The following is a 22,802-nucleotide window of genomic DNA, read 5'->3' as shown; positions in this document are numbered from 1 at the left end:
TCTTTTTTCTTGTCTCCTTGCTCATAGCAGCCACATTTACTCTTAGCTGCAACTTATTTGATGTTTTTGATCTTTGCAACCGACTAGATTTGGCCCAGCAAAAAAATTCAGCTGCAGAAATTTAATTGACAAGCCAGATGGATAACTTGAACAAGAAAAGCTGCTTTGATAAAATAGTTTTGATGGTCATGTACACGTACCATCCTTTTTGAATAAAGGCAACATGTACATTTTGATGTAATAAAACATCACAATTCCTCAAGAGTAAAAAAAAATACCCTTTTTCAGGTTTTAGTCTTTGAATAAAATTCTCTGTGGAATTGTCGATTTATAAAGAAAATACGTCAAATTGATATTGCAATGAACTGATCTTAATATAAAGGCATGAAGACAGCCAGTTAAAAAGTCATTGCTGTTTACATTCTTCTGTGATCATTTTCACATTTGGATGTGGTTTCTTGGAAAGTATTTTCAGTATAAGACACATTAAAAATGTTATGTCATTTTCAGTCTTGCAGAGTGCCTTCTCAGCACTTTATTCAAATGCTTTGGAATTGTTGGTAAGACGAGTCATTTTTGAACTTAATGAGGCATCGACTGTCTTAAAATATTTCTTCTTCTTCTGTCTTTCCAATCAGGACTTCTTGCCTTGCCATTAAAAAGAGGAAAGGACGATATGAGCCCTTGGAAAGACAATTATCCATGCCCATTTCGCAAGTACACACCACACATTGCAGGTGTTAATGTGGGAAAATTCACATTTAAGTCATCCTGACCTACCCTCTCTTTCCAGTTCAGTGGTCCACAGCAACATAGGGCTGAATCATGGACTAGTCCACTGAGGGGAAAAACGGGGACCCAGCTGCAATGACGAGCGCTGATTGGTGTTGGTCAGAGCCAATCGGTGAAGCCGTGTGTCAGTTGGTGGGGGTTTTCGCGTCGGGCCTCGGACTTGTGGTGGTTGCCATGACGTCTGTGAACCAGCCCGCCACGTCGACCTCCTTGGTCTCGTACCTTTTGATAAAACCGTGCTCCTGAAAACAGATAAACAACTAGTATAGTAACATTTCCAAAGCAAATGCATAATGTTTACCTTCACATGGTCTAGCCTAAGAAACTACTGCTCTGTTTATTCTCACTCAAATTCACATATTAGGTGACACTAAATCCAACTCTATCTTGCAACTTGCAACACAATGTAACCCAACACCATGGGGTGTCTGATACAGCACCAGTTACCATGGTGACAGCCGTCTGGTCCAGGTCATTGACCTTGTGTGTTTGGAACAGAAGAAGAAGAAACAGAGCAAAGACCTTCTACAAAGGTAAACATAATCAGAACTATAAGCCAGTGTCAGTCATTTTCAGCCTGCCCATTTTTCTTTTCCAACAAAACCTTCTCTGTGAACTGTCAACAAATTACACATTGATGGTCACTAAGTTAATATTGTACTTAACAAGAAAAATAAGCTGAGTTTTACTAACCAAGAGTTGCCTGTATTTTGGTCTCTTCTTGAAGTCTTTGGTCAAGCTGTGGAAAGAAATAAGACCTGATTACTACTAGCATTTGAAAAAAAAATCAATCTTCAGTTGATAACATTACATGTATTTTTCAATGAAATAAACATATTTTTGCACAATATGAACATATTTCGACCCCTGATAAAGACACTGTTCTTTCCAACTCACCAGTTTTGGACAAATGAACGTTAACAGAAGTCGAGTGAGAAGCCCTCAAGATTTCTCACACTATTTCTCAACAAAATAAACATATTTTTGCACCCTATGAACATACATATTTCTTTCCAACTCACCAGTTTTGGACAAATGAACAGAAGTCGAGTGAGAAGCCCTGTTTAGGAGGGAGGAGGGGGGGATCGTCCTGTAAAACCCTCGTCAGGACCTCAAAATCTGTTTTACAGTTCTTGTACGGGAAGGACCCCATAGCCAGCTCAACCTGAAAAAATACAGAGTCAAAACATCTGATTCAGTGAAAGTTAGACATCCAGGTAAAAAAAGGTCTCCAGTGCTCTATGCAGAGCATAGGGTTTTGGTGCCCATGTCCATTTCCGTAGCCCTTGGGCGACACACAGTTGTGCAAGGCACTACAGCAGGGGGCTGGTCCGCTGGTAGTGCTGTGTGTTTGACCTTCCCACACTCTTTCTCATATAAGCTGAGTGCTAAGCAGAGAAAGAAGTGTGTACCATTTTTAAGGTTCCGGGTCGGAGTTTAATTCTGACCAGGGTTCCAAATAGTGCGCAGTAAATCGCCGGATCTGCGAGGTTGTCACGCTAGGTTTGGCTCCCCATAGCTCGGCGATCGCTGTAGATTTTCAACTAGGTTTTGAATTGATCAAAAAGCCTTGGGATTGTAGTGTTTTTCGGCGCGGTGAAGTTGGACGGCCAGCGAAGCGTTTTTGGTATTAGTCCGCGAGCAAGGGTGATGCGGTTTGTCGCCTGATGACCCAAATAGCTGCGTTCTATGTGGAATTTCTAGGGGTTCGCGTCACCGGATTTTGCGAAAAACTTATCGCAACAACCTATATTTTTTTTCTGTTTTTCAGAAAAAGGAAGTAGTAAGCTATTTCAGCATATAAGCCGTTAGCCTGGGAAAATTCGTTTTTTCCAAGCAGGTCCGTTGAAAAAACTGCAAAAAAACTACATTTTTCGTATCCAAAATTTACGTTTAACTACAGTTTCTACCCAAATTATAGAGTCGACGGACAATAACCAAAATTGTATCGGAAGCCGGCTGGAAACCTCCGTTGACTGATGTAATGAGATTTCCCGGCGTACTTTTTTTGGCGGAGTTATAGCCCTTCGGTCTGAGGGTGTCCGCCGGATCCAAAATCGTGAAAAAAACTCCGGTCCGAGACCTTAAAGTCTCTGGTATGACCCGGCCGGGGTTTGAACTCACGACCTCCCGGTTACAGAGCACTCTACCAATTGAGCTATTCAGGTAATGATATATGTCAAAAACAGTTACCCGAGCAACTGGATATGATTTTGGAAACGGTCAGATGTTTCAGATAGCATCCACTACCTTTCCAAAATCATTATCCAGTTGCTTGAGTAACTGTTTTTGGCATAACAGATTGAAACAGTTACTGTAACACATCTGTAAAAGAACCCAACGCACTTCTGTATCTGTATCCGTATAGCCAGTATAACACACCAGCTTCACAGGCACACAGCACGGCAGCATCTAGCCTTTGCACATCTAACTCTACACATTGTTTAAAGCTAGCTGACGTCATGTCCAACCTGCTAACATTAATGTTCCACTCACCAGTGAAATGCCCAGGCTCCAGACATCTGCACGTATATCATAGTCCGGCCTCATGGGGTCGGGCGGGTCTATCCGCTCAGGCTGTGTAAATGTATAGGTAAGAGACACAGTGTGAATACTACAACTCTGACAGTCTAATCAACAATACAAACTACTAGTCTAAGAGTACACAATGAGAATGTAGAACATATGTAGATGCAGTGGTCAATGCAGTGAAGTCATACCAGGTCCTGACAATCTTAACAGTTTGTATACAGCTCTAGTGATTACTGTTACTGATATTCAACTTACATACTATATACAGTCAGACATTTTCTTTCAAAAGGCAGGGAACGCATCAACAAGAGAGTATAGCCTTAAGCTTTAAGTGCCACTGGCAAAATCAAGCACAAGATCACAGAAGTTTAGTCCAAGGACAGTGAACAACTGGAACTCTCTACTGGAGAGTGTAGTCTCCAGCGAAACTGTCAACCAGTTCAGATACTTACCTGGCACAGTGATCATACTGTCCACCTCTTCCAAGGTAGAGTGGTTTATCTATCGTTTTGTGCGCCCCTTTTTAGGGGCTACTATTTTTTGTTTGGTCTGGACTACCATCAAAAACAGTTCAGATCTTGTCTTGATTGACATGGAAAGGAGTTGATGTATGAGCAGGGTTGGACAAGTTTTCAAAAATCCACTTGCCAAAATATGAAGCATTTCTTTGCGTTTTACTAGCAGAAATGAAATTATTTTATTATAATAGAGTTTATAATGTTGGATGCTTAATTTATAAAATAATTGTTTCAAACTTGGTCAAAATAATGCATAATTTGCATCCAAAAAATTTAGGGGGATATTCAGGGGGATATTCACTTGCCCAAACAGTACTTTTACTTGCCCTGGGCAAGTGGGCAATGGGACTTGTCCAACCCTGATGAGCATGATGGAAGCGAATAAATCAGATGCTGCCTTTCTCGACTGTAGATGATATCGACTTACCGCCATGTAAGCAGCACATCCTGCGCTTCTTGTCTTGGCCTTGGAGTCGACGAGCCGCCCACTGATGCCGAAGTCGCACAGTTTGAAGATGCCCGTCTCATCCATCAGGATGTTGGAGGGCTTCACGTCTGAGGAAAAATCATGACGGATGTTACAACTACGGTAATAGACTAGAGCAGGCTTTTACTAGCTAGGATTTTTGTGTTGGATGTCCTTTTTTTTATTGTATGTGCTTTTGAAGGGGGCCCAGGGGGATTCCCCCAGTCCCGGGAAAAGTTAGAACTAGGGCAATAGACTACTGTCTACATTTTTTCCAGTTGGGGCCACTCTTCCCTTTACTAAATAGTTCTTTCTGGCATCCAGGACTTTGTAGCTATACATTACTGGGTGGCATTCCATGTGACTATGACATCTCGAGAAGGAATTCTTAGAAATAAGAAGTCAAAGATTCCACATGGTTATACCATTCCCTCCTCCTCAACTACTACTAACACAAACTCCTCCCATCTTCAAGATGTTCCTTACCTCTGTGTATGACTCCATGTTTCTCCTTCAGGTAGTGCAGCTAGAAAAGGTTGATCAGCTCCAAACAAATGTCCCTTGCAGAGGTCAACCCCCCAAAAAACTCAAGGGTCGGCAGGTTTTCTAATTAATTCTAGGGTCGGTTGGGAAACAGGAAACACAGCATATCTTTTCTAGACCTCACCTCTGTGTATGACTCCATGTTTCTCCTTCAGGTAGTGCAGCGCCTTGACGACAGACACGCCCATCTTCCCCAGGATCTGCTCAGGAATGGGCGACTGTAATCTCTTCATCAACTTCTCCATACAGGTGCTCATTAGCTCCATACATATCCATACATCCATCTGTGGAGAGAGATTACAAATATATAAAAAAGAAATAGTCATGCCTTCAAGTACCAGAGTTATCAACCGAGGATTGAGGCGTTCAAGAATTCATTCTTTCCTAGAACTATTGCAGACTGGAACTCACTGTCACCAAGTACAGTAGGGGCATTGTCATTAGATAGCTTTAAACATTGTCTAGAGTTAGAAATTCAAGGATTAGGTGTAACAAGTCGATGGGTGTAATATAGCCAGCTGCCGCCGCACCGCGTGCCTGCGAAGCTGGTGTGTTACGCCGAAAAGGCGGTTATTCCAGTTATACAGATACAGAAATAAGTTAGCCAATCAGCAGCCCCATTTTGCATTGAATATGAGTGCTTACACTCTATTGGCCAGCTAACAAGTGGTCGTACCATTACATTTATTATAGGGTGACACTGTGTATATATCTAAAAAGGACTCTTAGTTAGATTAGATTACATGAGACTTATTTGAAGACAAAGATAACCTTTTCTAGAACCTTTATCCTAACTTCCTTTCAGTGTTTCCCCCATGCCTAGCATGTAGCATTAGTTACAAAAATGTAGCATTTGGAAATAACTATGGAAGCATAAAACCTGCCACCCTGAAAATAATCACCATAAACAAGAAACAAAAAACTGGATACAAACATACATTTACCTTGGTGATGAACGCACCGAAACACTGTACAATAAAGGGGCAGTCATGGCTCTTCAGGATAACGTCCAAGTCCATCAAAATTCTCTTGTTTTCTTCCTTGTTTCCCGATCTACGCATTTGCTGCAGATTGAGAAAAAAAAGCAGGTAAGAAGGTAAAAAGAGACATATTATTCCACAAGAAAGGGCTAAGTTCTGTTAGAGTACAACACATTTAACACATAGCATGCAAATGAATTATGTCACATTCGGTGACATTCCCCTTTTTGTTCTAAACCATCTAAAATCTTCAATACTCAAAAGTTTGCGTTGCAAAATGAAGGAAATATTGCCATTGGGCATCATCAATATCTACGTCCAAAAATTATGAGGCCACAGTTTCACTGAGTCATGCCTTCCAAACAACATATCTTCCTTCTAAACCCTAGTAGTACTGTGCTCACTACAACATTTTGCCCATTTTCCATTGGGAAATGTTCACTGAGAAGTCCCTTCTGTATTTTGTATATGCCCAGTAGGTTTAGGTCTGGGCTTGTGGGTTTAGGTACACAAAATGATGGCATAGACTATTACCTTGACTGCCATCTTGTCTCCAGTCTTCTTGAAGCTCATCTGCCAGACCTGCCCACATGTACCGCTGCCAATCTCCCCGTGCTCCTCTAGATCAGCCACCTCAGCTGCATATCTCTGCAAAAATCATTTTATATCAAGTTAAAAAAACTGAAGCCCAGTATTAACATCTATCTTACTTTATGTTAATCTACCATGAAAGCCTGTAGATTGTAGGTTGGTGGGAAACACTTGTCAGGGAGAAAATTCCAAAGCTTGGCCGTACGGAGAGAAACTGTCACTGTAAAAAGATTTTGAACGAGGATTGGAAAACAGAGCACATTATGTTCTGTTCTGTTTTGTTGTCATGCATATTTTTATTTTCACCAGCCACACTAGCCGTGCACCATGGGTGGGATGCCCTAGATAGGGCTTTGCCCAGTATTGTATAGAATAGAATTCCTCCCAACTGTAGTCAGGTACCCATCTGCAGTAACACCTGGGTGAACATGCCTTTCCCAAGGACACAATGTGCAGCCAGGAATCAAAGCAGTGACATATCCATCCAGTGTCCACTAGCTGGTTAACACCACTTTTTCCTAGTTTCCACCAAACTCTTTTGCAGGCTGAATTAATAGTAGAAATTGGCCTAAACAGATTGTAGCTGGCCAGGGGAGTTGGCCGGCCATAGAGGGTCCAATTTGCCTGCAAAAGAGTCTGGTGGAGACTAGCTTTATCCAGCATATGTCCCCCCATAGATAATCAAACATGCAGACCGTAATCAACCTTGGAAAATGTCCCTGACTAGAAGTGTCATCCCATATTTGCTCATCTCTATCTCATTGACTGATACTAGTGAGATGACTGCCGATACACAACAACTAATTACGGTCGAATTGGGACACGAGGACACTCAGATGAGTCCATTGTACAACCACAGATGTGCCTTCTCATTTATCCTTGTCCTTCTGAGCCAATATATATATATATGGGTTGCACATACAAATTACCATCTATATAGCGCACTGTATATGTACGATTTGAGGGTATTTCTCATGCAATGCATCACACCGCAGTGAAAAGCAACGAATGCAGAAGTAAAGAAATTCAAACTGTACAAATGTACAAAAATGTATCTAGTATTATTGAATAAAGAAAGGAACGTGCATCGTACCTTTTGATTCAGGGTAAGAATTCCTGTTAACGTCATGATTTCTTGCAACTTCTTCTCCACTTCGATACTGGAAGAAAATTCAAACATACATGTTCATGTCAGTTTCACTTTACACAAAACTCACTCTATTGAAATCTTTTGTGAAGAATGTTTTTTTTTACTTAACCTTTCATTGTTGATTTTCATTCTTGCATATACATTGTACTTACTTCCAAACTATGTACATTCAAAATTGAACTCGGATCAGTGGTTTTCAGTTTCAGTTCCACAAGGTTTATTCCAGTGCCTGGTAGTATTTAATATAATATACTATTTATGTATTTTCACACTGACAATATCTGTTTTATCACAAATTTGCGTGATTCTGGAAAAGCCTAAGGTACTTGATGATCTGTTTGATGATGTTTCTGTCACATTAGTTCTCAATAGTAACCTATAAAAAGAACAATCAAACCAAACAATGCAAGGAAAACAAACACATTTCCTTATACACTTATATCAGTTATAAACCTGCTTTTCTGACAACTCTCCAGTGTCACTGTCGAAAGATAACTTGGATGCGCCCAAAAGCAGTTACTCAAGCAACTGGATATGATTTTGGAATGTATCATATCCAGTTGTTTGAGTAACTGCTTTTGGGTGTATCCTAGTACCTGGATGTCTAACCTTCATCGACGTATAAATGGATGTTACCTTAAACATCTGACCATTTCCAAAATCATATCAGCTTGCATGAGTAACTGTTTCTTTCTTCTTTTTTTTTGTATCTAATTACCTGGATGTCTAACCTTCACTGACGAAAACAAACACACAACGTTGTCCGCACCTGTCTATACTTTTTGGCGCAGGTGTTACTTGAATGCCAGGAAATTCTAGATGGTCTCTTCTACTTCTGCGGGGACTCCCCGTGCTCGGCGATGGTCGTGCTGTGCCGTTCGCTGTTCCTCTCGGAATCAGTAGACTTCCTGTAAGCGTGGAAAGAGGAAGTAACGCACTAATGCACTTGTCCCGTCTTTAGCACACATAAAATCAGTTGTTTTATGTTCCCTTCTCGGTTATCTTTTTTTTTTACCATTGTTTTTTATGTACCGGGTCACAATAGTAACTAACAAAGTGCAACGGCTACCAATAACGAATAATCCTACACTGTAGGGCTGGACAGTAACGAAGAAGGAAGTGGTGATATTTCACTCTCTAAAATGCTTCTGCTTTCCTTTGTGTATGGAAATTTGGCAAGATTCCAAAAATATTGAATACACATTCAAGGACTTCCTTCCCTGTTTATATTTTACTTTATATTATAAGTGCGACATCACAGTGACTATTATACTGTTAATTCTTTCACTTACAGTACTGGTGTGTCAAAAAGATAAAGAAAGGAGCCATATATTTGTGGTGTAAAAAACAATCCTTGAAAAAGACAATTCACTTCAATATTTGAGGACAAAAGAATAAGAAGAAAAAAAGTGGCATGTAGACATAACAATGCTACGAAAGTACCACATGTGTTAGAGGCTAGGGGCAGGTGCGTTTGCAAATGATTTCTTTTTTTAATGTGATCCTCTGATTTGTCCCCAAGGACTGTACTAAGGGCACAAAGAGAAATGGAGTTTCCTATCATCACAACTGTTAATGTGTTATCGCACAAAAAATCAGTGCAGACGTTTACAAATTCTCTTTTTCTATCGTAAGAGAATATCGCGAAACATGGCAGGGATCGGGAATGTTATGTCTCAGGTGTTGGACAAACAGGAAATGACCAGGAAATTTCTGTCACTTCGGGAACCAAACATGCCCACCGCCGCCCCCGCAAATCTTGAGTGTGTGTGTGTGTGTGTCATCTAATTTTGCTTTCTTCTTCTTCTAAATTTCACGACTCTGTATTTTCCTTTAGTAAAAATTCAGGATCTATAAAGGAATAAGAAGAGGAAAGGGAGAGTATCTTTGGCTTTGTCGATATGTAGAGTACTACAATGACAAAGAGTCGACTTGTTTTGATCAGAATCAGAGGATATTTTGAGGAGGGTGAGAGAGAAAAAAACTTGGAGGTGAATCATCATCGGTTGTTCGCTTACCTGGCTTGGCGGGTTTTTGCTGCCTAGGGCTGGAGTTGCCTGTGTTGAGATCTAACAAGAGGGTGTCGTCCTTTTTTCTGGATTCGTTCTCCTCTCGGAGCCTGGCTTCGAGCTTGTTCAGCTTGCGGCTGATCGCGTCCAACCCCAGGGACGTCGCCATTTTGGTGTGTGGATGTCAATTTCCCAGGCAAACATGCGCATTTCGTCCCCGAATATGGACAGGTCCATTTTTCACCAAGTGAAATCTACATTAAAAACATCCATTATTTTACCATCAAATGGATTAAAATTGGCATTATCAGGTATTTTTCCATCTAAAAATTTTATAAATACGTAGGAAAACAGTTTAACAACATAATTTTATGGCTATAAACTAGGACATTAAAACAATTTGTTTAGTCATTTTCACCTTCGGAAAGAGTGGACTCGACTAATTTCATAATCTCGCGAGAGCGCGCGAGATCGCTGAGAAATGGCAATGAAATGTGCAGGTTGCGTCTTGGTTCGGCCACTTTCCCGCGAAACCTGGCGGCGAGAGCACTTCTTTTGCTTCTCCAACTCTTTAAGGCTAAAATCAGTCTTCTCGGGCGCCGAGAAAGCCTCGGATCGCGGCGTTCGGTGGCCAGGAGGGCGGGCAATGCTGCATGCGTGGCCGCTGGGTCTCCGAGGCTGTATACGTACCGTGTTATCGGGGCGGGGACGGGGAAACTTCGGGCCTGTTGCGGCGGCGATACCGCATATACCGCCCGCTAGACATCACCACATGGATACGGGGTCGGGTTACGAGGTACGTGTGGGCGTGAGCTTCATTTTAACAGCCAAAGACGAGAATGTAGAACTAAAGAAGACTTTTGTAGGTCTGATATCTCTCTTGGTGAGTCGAGATGGACTAGTCCGTTATGGTACCGGATCAATTTTCAGTGTTGTGTTTAGGTATTTAACACATCTGTGCGAAGAAGTTACTGTGCATTCATTACTATCGATTTGGTTGGAACAGCTGAGATAGATCGTCTGTACTGTTTGGGTTTTACAGTTTTACCACTAGAGTTTTGGGCGATGTTGATAGTGAAAAGGGCAGAACAGAAACTGCAAAGAATTTAGGACGATAAGTTTGTGAATAACATAAGAATGTTGGCAAGGAGCTTAAGTTATAGAGGGATCGATAAGCACCTTGCATATTTGGGTTTTATTTTGTTTTGATTGCGACCCTCGGTAATTGATCTGCAATCAAAGTTTTATGGGTCTTACAAATTATTACCTAGCTTGCTGGTTGATGTGTTAGGCTGCATTTCCTATAGATAGCAACGCCTAACTCACATCATGTCATACGCCATTTACGTTCATATTCCTGTAGTAATACTAGTAGCCTATTAGAATAGACTGTATTGATCACCTTGTTATTACCTTGATACCTTGATACCGTCTTCGGGATGCCATACATTATTGATGCCATACATTGTACCATGTACAACTGTTGAGCAATAAAGTTCATTCATTCATTCATTTCCTAGGAAAGCAGATGTAGGAAGGCAGGATTGCTATTTGTAACACTTTCTGACAGGCGGGTCTTCCTTGAGCTTGTTGAAGCAGAAATTGCAGAGAATGGTAGTACCCCAGGCTACCCCCTTTCACCCCCATCGTGTGATTAAGCCCCCTCAAACTTAGTCGAATTGTTAGTTAAATAGTGAAAGTCCTTCTCGCACCACATGGTGCATAGGGCGACGCCCATCTCCAGTTCAGTAGCTCTTGGGCCACACAATAGTACAATCACAACAGCTAGTCCACTGGTAGTGGTGTGTGTTTAACTCTCATACTCTTTCTGAAATGCTGAGTGCTAAGCAGAGAAAAGCAGCATGTACCATTTTTAAAGTCTTTGGTATGACTGGTGATCGAACTGCGGCAAAGCAAAGACTCTACCCACTTGGCCATTCATGGGGGCCCGCAAGCCCTTTTCCGTAGAGCGTAATCGGCCGTTTTAATTCTACGTAGAGCGTAGACGGACCGCTCTAATACTTTTGCGTAGAGCGTATTCGGCGTTTTAAGTCTACGTAATACATTGTAGCCACTTGGAATTTATCGTAAAGCGTAATCAAGGGGTTTCCGAATTCAGCGTAGAGCGTTGTCGGGACCCCCCCCCTTGCAAGCCCTCATTCATTGCACCAGTTGTTGAATCGTAGGTATACACTATGTTTGATGTCCTTTCCTTGTTTCCCTCAGGAGGCTGTTCAGGCGTTGAACACTCTCCAGACCAATGCACAGACGCTGGAGAGGATTCGCAGGGAGCGGGGGAGGAACGCTCACAACAGCCTCCCTCAGATGCAGGCTTTCATGGACAGAGTGGGGATCACAGTAAGAACACTTCCACCAAGCCAGTATTCTGTAGCCTCTCATGCTTAGGGATAATCTCCAAGCAGATCACTTTCGGTGGCAAAAAGACAGTATCAAATTGGCCAGGCAGTATCCATTAGCCAGAGAAGGTTGCCGACCACTGACGGGGTTGGTGGGGGTAGCGACAAAAAAAAAAAAAAAAACATATATAAAAAGCTAACAATCATTCCCCCACAAGCTCTGCTTGGAGAGTAGCTTTGGGAGGCGACTTGAAAGTAGAAATTGACCAAATAGAGAGATTTGGCCAAGGGATGCCGAGGGAGTTGGTCAACTAGAGAGTACATTTTTGGGTGCGGCAAAATGTACTCTCTAGCAGACCAAATCCTCTGGCATGTTATCTCTCTGGCCAATTTCTACCCTTTCCAGCCACCTCCCGAAGCCTGGTAGAGGCTAAGAGTTCTCTAAGCAGAGGTCGATGGGGAAGATTGTGACCTTTCTATCATATACCCCATTTTCTATCGCTATTCCCCAGTACAAGCCAGACCAGTTGTATTATTGCCACTATGTGTATGGAGGTATTATAATTTGGTCTGTCTGCTTGAGCCTGTACCAAGCTTCACCCCTAAGTAACAATCTCGTTATAGTTTTTAACTTTGTATGTCACAGGTATTAATTGATTTAACTTAATTACTTTTTCAGTTGGACGAAATTGACGGTTTGTCGGTGATCCATGTAAGCGGCACCAAGGGAAAGGTAAGGTCAAATTACACATGAGACTGGTTTCGCTTTGCGACCGTGCGAACGTTCGTCCTTTATGCTAGAGTGAATCATTTACTGTAAATCATTAAATTTGTAGGGACTCGTTTAACTTTGCTAGCCCCTACCAGGCTTCGGGAGGCGGCTAGAAAGAGTAGAAATTGGCCAAATAGAGAGATAACATGCCGAGGGAGTTGGTCCGCAAGAGAGTACATTTTGTGCAGCAAACTAGTTTCTAGCAGACCAACTCGCCTGGCAAGCTATCTCTCTATTTGGCCAATTTTTTCTCTTTCCAGCCTCCTCTGGAAGCCTGGTAGAGGCTATAACTATTTGCAGTAGAAGGAGAAATGAGGAATTCACATTTGAAACAGTACAGTAGTACAGTAGCGAGGGAAATTGTCAATACATGCTCAGAATGTGATGAGTTTGTAGCAACAGCTCACTGCAAAATGGTGGCAAGTTGGCCGTCGGTAATTTTCCACTCCTCTGATCACAAGCCTCAGGGCGACTTCAGCGTAATTTCTTGGTTCCAGGATTTATGGATTATGTGGAACTGGAAAATCAAGGTCAAGTCTGAGAGGAGTGTCTGTAAGTGTAACATGACATGCATGTAGTAATCAGGACTCAAAAGTAATTTTTGGGAAAAGGTGTGCTGATACTCCCAGCCAAACAATTGGGTGCACAGGTAATATTTTGGGTGCGCCGTATGAAGTAATCTTATACAACAAAGACTTAATTGTTTTTCTGACAGTTAGATGTCAAGAATATACTGTATACTACGGTAGTATACATTAGATATCTTGTATACATATGTAAACCTATGAAATATTTGTGTGCACTGGTGCACCCAGCCAAAAAAATTGGGTGCACAGCTCCAATTTTGGGTGCACTAAGGTGCACATGCACCTAGTATTTCGAGCGCTGGTAATGAATGATAAAAAGATCAGATGGAAGTCAGAAAAGTCAGATTCAAATTTTCCTACAGCCCCCTTTTCATTTTGTTCACCTCTTTCTTGATTTTGATGTTAAAATGTCAGTACCCAAAAATAATTTGCTATGGCCTTTATATACTTTAAAACTAAAAGGTAGCAGAAATCCTTCTGGGAAAGTTACTGATTGTTATCCCAGACACTAGATAAGTGAAACCAATCACTCACAAACTAATTAAAAACCTTGTTAAGTCACAAGTTCATGGGCACCCATACTAATCAGCATTGTTGGATTTACTAGTACCCTCAGACCTCAATGCCAGATGAATGGCATAGATTTCCAGTTGTTACCTAACATTGGCATGACTGTATGATGTAGATAAGAGGGACAGGGTTAGGCCACGCCAATTTAATTTGTTGCTTCTCAGATTTGCTCTGTCAATTTTTTCTGATTTGCAAAAAAAAAAGAAAAGATTTTAGGTTCTGAAGCAACTGCAAGATGCTCAATGAAAGACATATTTTGGCCCCTATGGTTGAAGAAAGTCCATGTCTTCCTAGTTTTTTAATGTAACGATGCAACTGTACATTTAAAGTTCAAAATCTGTTGTTTTAATTTTAAACCATCCTGGTAGGTTGACTTCATGGCTCATATTGTAAGATTTCCAGCTGTCATGGGGTGCCTTGGCCTTATTTTTTTTATTTCTATTTCGCCCTGTCGCTTCATATTTTTTTCTGAAAAAATCCGAGAAGCAACAAATTATATTGGTGTGGCCTTAGCAGTAATTGAATGTTACAGACTGTATCAGCTTTAGCCTAAAGGAATTATGGCTGGAGATGGGATGTGGGGACCCAGGTGTCCGTGGGGCTGACTGGGATCATGACTAGAATGAAGCTGTGTTCGGAAGCTATTTCAGGAAACATGAATCAGCATTTGGGGCATTATAGAATAGAAGGAGCAACAGTCTGTATTGGATTTGGAGCTGGCAGAGTATACATGTCTAAAATGTTAAAAGTAATATTGACAAGGTACCTGTTGAATATCATGAATAGACGTACATGTGTAGATGTGTATACCTTTATTGAGTGTTATATATTGCTTACCGTGAGTTTTCCATCCCTTCAGGGCTCTGTATGTGCCATGTGTGAGAGTATCCTAAGGGCTCACGGCTACAAAACTGGGTTTTATAGGTAAGACATCTCTTTTAAATTGAGTTTGTTCACTTAAATTATGCTTTTAACAGTTAACTTAAGCTCCTCCCAAGAACTTGCCATGTTTTATGATGAAGTTAATACTTTCGTTCAGCATGATCAAACCATTGCTCACCTCAAATTTTCAGTCACATATACGTTCTCTAGAAGTGAAGGGACTCAAGTAATGGTAGCTTAATGATAATGTACGCGATATCAGCCCCCATCTTGGAGTGTCAGCTGCTGGGCTATAATGTAGATATTGGTAGCCTCCTTAACATGAACTTGCCAGGTTGTTGATTTTGTTTGTTGCTGTTGCTGTTTTCCCTACTGTCCAGTTCGCCACATCTAGTCCAGGTTCGTGAGCGGATCAGGATAAACGGGCAGCCCATCTCCCGCGATGACTTCAGCAAGTACTTCTGGTCCTGCTACAACAAACTGGCACAGACTAAGGTAAGGTTTTCTGCAGTAGAGCATGTATCTGTATAGCCAGTATAACTGCCATTCAGTGTAACACGCTATCTTCACAGGCTTGTGATGTGTTTGCCAAATATACAAGTATCAATGTACATAATACTAGTATACATGTTTTCAATGTGCATTTCTCAGTCATTGTGCTGAATTATCACATTGTAAGAGTGATGGTTAAAGGCTTAGGTGTAAGTGCAATACAACATTGGTATACGCATGGTGAAATTCTCTTTTTTTTTGTAATATTCATTTCCTTCAATTTTCCCCAGGATGCCCACAGCGGCACCATGCCTGCGTATTTCCGCTTCCTCACCATCATGGCCTTTCATGTCTTTATAGAAGAAAAGGTGAGTTTTTTATTTTAAATTTGACTATTTTCTAGATTTCTGAGATCTTTAATGAATGATGCGGTGAAAATGAAAGTTGTATGTAACCAGTTTATCTCACTAAGTAGCTTACTGCGACAAATGCAGTGGACTTGGCTTAACACCCGTCCTTAGGACTGTGACCCTTTTCAGTTGCATGGATTCAAACTCCCAATGGAACCCAATGTCTTTGTTCAGAGACAGAGTGACTACCATTGCACTACATACACTACATGAGTAAGGCAGGGTTTTAGACTATTTTGACTCTGTAAAACTGTAAAACTTAACATGCAGTTCAGGGTACAAAGAAAGTTGATTGAATAATCGTCTGTAATTATCCCGAAGAACCAACTCAATGCTTCACAATCACAATGCTTACGTGTTTAAAAACATCTCACCATGGTTATCCAATCCCAAACAGGTTGATGTTGCAGTGATAGAAGTTGGAATTGGTGGGGCCTATGACTGTACAAATATTGTCAGGTATGATCTGTTTTAATGGATTCATTCCTAACTTTCTATTGACTAAAATGAGCTTTGTTATTCCAATAATTACATGTATTTAATACAAGTTTTTGTAAGATTATCATGCTTTTGACTAGCATGCTTCCGACCAGCACTTTTCAACTTACATGTACATTGTACTTGATTTTTTAAGCATAAGTCTTTCTACTGTAGACAAATGATAAATACATTTGTAGTTTGGTTTTTTGTTATAGAATAAAGATTGTTATTGTTCACATACTCTAGATCTCCAAGCAGAGGTTTAGGCGCTGTCCCTGACTTATTTCTAATGTGATTTAGAATAAATTAGACATTTTTATCAGGCTTTCTTTTTTCAAGTAAGTAAGTTCAGGTGGCAAATGGATACTGCCTTGTCTATTTTTTAATATCTTGTCAGTTTGTTACTTCTTGCAGCTACCAAAAGATTAGTTTGGAAACTATTGATCACATTCCAAACGTTGTCCCTGTCTGTTTCAGGTCCCCAGTTGTTTGTGGAATCACTTCTCTGGGTCTGGACCATTTACCTCTTCTGGGGGACACTATAGACAAGATCGCTTGGCATAAGGCTGGCATCATCAAGGTACTGTTTGTTTAAATTATGTATTCCTTCACAAGTTCACATTTGTTTGAAAAAGATTGGGAAAAAAGCAAGAATAGTAGTATCCAGTCTTTGATTATACTGCTGGGAGGTCCCTAAAACATTGGTGGACAGCAGTCAGCTACATGTAGTCTTCAGACCATGTTTCCAAGCAGCTCTGTCCAGCAGGTCCACACTGGCAAGATCGTACAAGAATGCTTATAAAAGCTCTCTCTTCAAGAACATACATAAACAAATATAAAAACAATGGCCAGATGGTTCATGCTAGATTACCCAGTGCTTTATCAAGACACCTCACCTTGATCTTTGAACACACCAAACTTTGTTCAAGCTTTCATGCATAATAATTAACCACAAAACACACTCATTATGCAGAATGTGGGGCTGCCTTCAAAGAGGTCAGACCTCATAATAGAAAAGGCAGTAGGAGTAGTACTAGTAGTAGTACTAGTATAATTTGAGCAAACAGTAGTTATACATTGTATGTTCTCTGTTACTAGTACAATGTACTTTACTATCTTTGACACTGTACATGCAATTAGCCCTCAGGTATGATTTTGCAAATAAAGTTTCTATTATTAATAACATATTGTAACATTTGTTTCCAGTGGTACATGTATAAGACTGTAAAATGCAACTATTTAATATGCACATTGTAACAGGACACATGCACATGATCTATAATCTAACTCCTTTTTCCTGGTAGACTGGCATCCCCGCTTTCACAGTGGAACAGCCCGAAGGAGCTATAGAAGTCATAGCCAACCAGGCCAAAGAAGTCAAGGTATAAAATCAGAATTATATTTTCTACTTCTGCCATACTAATTTGACCTGTGAAATATACAGAATGTCTCATACGTGGAATGGTTTGAAATTGTAAGGCACATGCAACATTGGTATGTCTTATATTGGTACATTGTATGTGGTACATGTATATTGGCATATTTACCCTCTTAAGACTTATCTTTTATGATTTCTTCTGTAATCGTTCTGTAACGTTACATGTAACATCATATTCTATATAACTTTTAGTGTGTTATGTAGCGTTGTGACACAAGAGGAACTAAGGTGAAGTAAGGTAAGGTAAGGTAGTACATGTGCATATTCTGCAATAAGAACCACAGAAAGAACACATTTGTAGCTACAATTTAACTGTGAATCTCAATAAACTTGACTGAAATGTTCTGTGTTGTGTGTTTTCCTGTAGGCCCCCCTGCACCTGAGTCCCAGTCTGGACATGTATGACTGGGAGGGACGTGAGGCTAAGCTGGGCCTGCCTGGTGATCACCAGCGCATCAACGCCACCCTGGCCCTACAACTCTGCCACACATGGCTACAGAGGAGGGCGGAAATGCAGGAACTAGACAGCAGTAAGTCCTGTGCTATAGCCTCGGAGATTTTGCCATGTATATTTGAAAGTTTGGGGGCTCAAATCCTAGAATTTGAACCCCCAAACTTTCAAATATACAGGAATTGGACAGCAGTAAGTCCTGTGCTATGGCCTAGGAAAAAAGAGTGTTTGCAAATGCATTCGGAAGGTTGGGATTGGGTTCAATCCCTTGTTGGGTCAAGACTTGAAAAAAAGTATGCACTATTTCTCTGCACTGCCTAGCACTTGTGAGGAAGTAGGAGCATTAGGAGTATTTAAGTTAAGCATGTTAGCACCCTACTCTACGCTGGCCCTCCAACTCTGCCACACCTGGCTACAGAAGAGGGCAGAGACTCAAGAAATAGACAGCAGTAAGTCCTGTACAATGGCCTAGGAGATTTTGCCTTGTATATGTTGAAGTTTGGGGCTCAAACCCTGGCTAGTTTGTGCCAAGAACAGAACAATAGTAGACACTACTGGAGGGCCAGCGTATCAACGCCACCCTGGCCCTCCACCTCTGCCACACCTGGCTACAGAGGAGGGCTGAGACTCAAGAAGTAGACAGCAGTAAGTCCTGTGCAATGGCCTAGGAAAAAGAGTGTTTGCAAATGCATTCGGAAGGTTGGGGTTCAATCCCCTGTTGGGTCAAGACTTGAAAAAAAGTATACAGGACTAGCCCCCTGCTGTAGTGGCCTGTGTGGCTCAAGGACTATAGAAAAAGGGATGCAGGTAGAAAGTTTAAAAGTGGCGCATAGCCAGTAAGAAGTTCCAATGTAAAATTTAATTACAATGTATATAGTTTATACTTTGTTATATTTGACTTGTGGTCACCATAAGAGGTTATGTGACTCATAAATTCACAACAAACTAAAGAGGCAAAATTTGTGTTTGGATTTTGTAATGTTACCAATGTTAACTTGATAACTTTCTCTTTTTAATCCCAGTAGCCAATGGGGAGCTGGAGGCCACGAGTAGTAGTGAGGGAGCCAGCAGCCCCGCAAATGAGGAGGACAAAACCGACATCGTCCCCACAGCGCAGCCGTTTGCCATCACTGAGCGTTTTGCTCAAGGTTTGGCAGGGAAATGTATGCCTCTTGCTTCTGTGCAGTTTCTTTTACGGTTGCTTTAAAGCATTCTAATACTATGTAATGTTCATCATTCAAATTTTTTTTTAACCTGCTCAGTGATCACTGTTGCTGTAGTTTTTAAGGGTGTTTTGGACCTATCAGAGGCAGTTGGAAAAAGGCTTTATTTTAAAAGCTTTACCTATATATCATTACTTATCATTGATTTTAAAAAAGATTCTTTTTCTAAAGATCTCCTCTTAACCTTTAACTTAGGTATCTTTTCATATAGGCCTTTGGGAGATTATATTGCTTGTAGTGATTTTATGGCTGGCATGTTTTCTGTATATGAAATCAGTTAAGTTTCTGCATAAGCTTTGAATTGCATAAAATTTGTAGCATGTCCACGTACTTACACAAAAGCTAGTAAAGAATATATTTTTATTGAGAGGTAACCTGTAGGCAACACAAAGTAAAATGTTTAGGAATCATTTTATTTAATAAGCAAAAGTTTTGTTTTTCTGTTAGGAAACTTCCACACAACACAAGAATATTTCGGTCCCAACAAAGACCAACGTTTTTTCTTATTGCTTTATGTTTCATTCCACTAGTTGTGTAAAAAAAAACTTCAATATCCTGTACGTATACCCCAGTTTTGTTTTTCTGAACATCAACACAAGAATGCTTTGATCCCAACAGAGACCAACATTTTTTTCTTATTCCTTCATTTTTATTCTCCCAGGTGTTGAGTCGTGCCTGTGGCCGGGACGTAGCCAGACACTGAAGAGGGGCAACGTGACGTACTACCTCGACGGAGCGCACACACAGAGGAGTGTTCAGGTGTGTGTGAAATGGTTTTAAATATTGACTATCTTACAATTATTACAACAAACTACTATTGATAATAATAATAAGTGAGTTTCAATATGGTCATGTATTGATGGTTTTGTCTCGCTTATGGAATAAGGTATACAGAAATTGACCTACGTAGGCAGATATGGGAGTTGGACACAAACAACATATAAGGAAAGTATCGTTCTGTGTACCAGATAGGGTGAACTTTGTCTTGGTAGTAATAGTCTGTACCTGTATCTATATTTTTTATAAGTTGGACAAGTCATAACAAAGTGAAATTCATCTTAAATATTTTTATTTCATGAAATAGATGATCGCTAATTTAGTTTTGTAGTATTGTTGTCTTACTGCCACACATTGTACCATGTATAATTGTTGAGCAATAAAGTTCATTCATTCATTTATACACCAACTATGTAGATATATTTGTGTCATAGGTTTTACCCGTTACATCTGTTGTGCAATCAAGTTCTTCTTCTTCATTCTTCTGCGTCCAGGTGTGTGTGAAGTGGTTCCGTGAGACAGCCCTGACGGAGGAAAAGACGATCGCCGGGCCGGTGGCGAGGGTTCTGCTGTTTAATGTGACGGGGGACAGGAATCCCCTGTCTCTGCTCAAGCTTCTCATGGTAGGTCGCACCACTGTGCTCAGCTGCAAATACATGTAGCTTGAAAAGTGCTCTAGAAGGCCTACGCCTTGGAAATGTTGTGTTTTCCGTTTCAGTCCAGAAAAAATTAAGGTCGCTAGGTTGGGATTATCTTCTTTTTTTACTTTATTTTTTTTAAGACTAAATTGGTGATCTCTAGTGATCTATCTCATACAGTACAGCTTTAAAACAAGTGAAACCTATCAAGCTTGACTGAAGTTGTATATTGTAGTACCAGTACCTAGTTTTAGTTAGGGGCATCCTCTTAGATGAGACATAAAACCGAGGGAGAGCCACATCTCAAGCACATAAAAGAACCTGCCACCAAACAAAGAAAGCCTGACTTGTTAGAGAGTATCTACATTCGTACATGTACATGAAGGACTTGTGCTTTGTCAAATTTTCTTCACTCTATGATGTTGCTGTTTTTGTGTCCTACAGCCCTGCCAGTTTGACTGTGCCGTGTTCAGCCCCAATATCGCATACCTGGACGTAGGAGCATCAGCAGGTGATTTAAAAAGCAAATAAGCAAACACACTTACATGTAAGAGATGATTAACAGTACAGGGCTGTGTGAAAATCTTGATGCTACTTAAATATGTCAGCTACTGCTACTACTCACTCACTCACTCACTCACTCACTCACTCACTCACTCACTCACTCACTCACTCACTCACTCACTCACTCTCTCTCTCCCATAGCTGGGGCAGCCGTTGGGGCAGCCAGTGCTTTTTAGTTTTTCAATACTTCAGGAGGACTCTGCTTTTAGTATTGGGCTTTATTAAGCTTGGTTCGGAAATATTCCTGAAATTCCTTCTATGTGAGCATCCATAAATGCATCCCCTACTGCGGTGGTCCAAAAACTTTCCAGCTTCAGGCATAGGATAAAGGCTACTTTGAGAACTATAAAGCTGTTCATTTATATTTTCTTTCTTTCTATATTTGCCTCCCAATGTAGTTATATATAGCTGTCTTCTTGTCTCTTTATTCTCAGATCAAACCAACTACACAGTCACCAACGAGACACAGCTCTCAAGATGTATGGTGGAGAAGACTCTCTGGGAGGAGCTACACCAACAGGACGCCGTCCAATCAGAAGTGCCCTTACAAACCAGGAGTCCCGTGGACAACCAATCAGGCGACGGTTTACAGGTGGATTATGTAGAGAAGGCATGTTGTACCTCAAACGGGCCAATCAAGAGGGTGCAAGTCGGGGCAAGCGGATCTGTACCATCGAAATACTACTGCACAGATAGTACTATTGTAGCAGGGAATAGCAGAGAGGAAGGAAGATCAGAAGAAAAATTAGACTCCCCCAAAGCGCGCGTCTTCCCCTGTATCAGTGACGCTCTTTCCTGGGTACAGCACGGAAAGGACAAGGAGCTGTCAAGGTCGAACTCTACGCAGTGCCATCCTCACTCCTCATTGGATGAGGCAGTCCACATCCAGGTGCTCATCACCGGCAGCTTGCACCTGATTGGTGGAGCCCTGAAAGTCCTGGACCCATCCATGTCGGACTAGAAACTGTGTCACTTTTGGAGTATTTTGACATCATTTGTGACAAACATTGTGGAGAACTTTTGGTCCAACACAAACAAGACTGGCAATAAAAACATACATTGCCATGGCGACGGTGGTTGCTGTTAGGGTTATTGTTTGCATGGCACTGCCATCATTTCATGATTTTGAGGAAGCCTTGGTACCTGTTAAGTCTAGACAGATACAGTGCTACTAGTATCTTCCCCTGAGTGTATAGTGAACGAGTCCCGGGGTCACAGAAAGTAGGGCCATCTGGGGCAGAGAGGTCTTCCCAAGGGTTTCAGGAATGTGGGCATAGATGTGGGTCAGAAAAATGCCTGTGGACATTCGGCATACCTGTGGACAAAATGCCTGCACAATTCCTAGAATTCTTGCAAACTGCACACAATACTGTACCATTAGGCTCCTCCCTGAGACGTCGCCAAAAATTCTCTCACCTAGAGCTTTGACCCAGTGTTGACGTCACACTTCAAAGAAGCCAGGTGACAAGCTTCACTGGGTCAGTCTACTGAGGAAGACCAGAGTGACTGGTTGAAAGCTCTGGGTGAGAGAATTTTTTGTGTTGGACCAAACGTTTTAACTCTAAACATGTAACTACCAA

The 22,802-nt window shown here is 41.1% G+C and overlaps 2 protein-coding genes across 3 annotated transcripts; one reads left to right on the top strand and one right to left on the bottom strand.

The window, feature by feature from the left end:
• Positions 1–297: 297 nt before the first annotated feature.
• On the bottom strand, positions 298–9,793 carry LOC109484714 (dual specificity mitogen-activated protein kinase kinase 7-like). Its single transcript, XM_019788072.1, has 11 exons — positions 9,591–9,793; positions 8,342–8,480; positions 7,516–7,582; positions 6,366–6,479; positions 5,790–5,915; positions 4,976–5,135; positions 4,270–4,397; positions 3,289–3,369; positions 1,815–1,957; positions 1,486–1,531; positions 298–1,034 (listed from the first exon to the last, which is right to left on the bottom strand). The coding sequence occupies exons 1-11, from the start codon at positions 9,748–9,750 to the stop codon at positions 918–920; spliced, it is 1,281 nt and encodes a 426-aa protein (XP_019643631.1). The 5' UTR covers positions 9,751–9,793; the 3' UTR covers positions 298–917.
• Positions 9,794–10,050: 257 nt separating this feature from the next.
• Positions 10,051–22,326, top strand: LOC109484744 (folylpolyglutamate synthase, mitochondrial-like). Of its 2 annotated transcripts, none has more exons than XM_019788108.1 (16): positions 10,051–10,377; positions 11,808–11,939; positions 12,618–12,671; positions 14,727–14,791; positions 15,130–15,244; positions 15,532–15,609; positions 16,049–16,110; positions 16,609–16,711; positions 17,436–17,513; positions 17,937–18,077; positions 18,448–18,469; positions 19,043–19,168; positions 19,905–19,994; positions 20,507–20,643; positions 21,103–21,169; positions 21,657–22,326. In XM_019788108.1, exons 1-16 carry the CDS (start codon positions 10,063–10,065, stop codon positions 22,181–22,183), a joined length of 2,112 nt encoding a protein of 703 aa, XP_019643667.1. In that variant the 5' UTR covers positions 10,051–10,062; the 3' UTR covers positions 22,184–22,326. The 2 variants fall into 2 exon arrangements, with proteins under 2 accessions (XP_019643667.1, XP_019643666.1); XM_019788107.1 differs by having other exon boundaries at positions 19,043–19,183.
• Positions 22,327–22,802: the final 476 nt, after the last annotated feature.

Source organism: Branchiostoma belcheri, unplaced genomic scaffold, assembly GCF_001625305.1.
Source record: "Branchiostoma belcheri isolate BF01 breed outbred unplaced genomic scaffold, Haploidv18h27 scaffold7, whole genome shotgun sequence".
Taxonomy (NCBI): domain Eukaryota; kingdom Metazoa; phylum Chordata; class Leptocardii; order Amphioxiformes; family Branchiostomatidae; genus Branchiostoma; species Branchiostoma belcheri.
The sequence above is the reverse complement of the archived record's forward strand: the minus strand, read 5'-3'. Positions and strand labels throughout refer to the sequence as shown.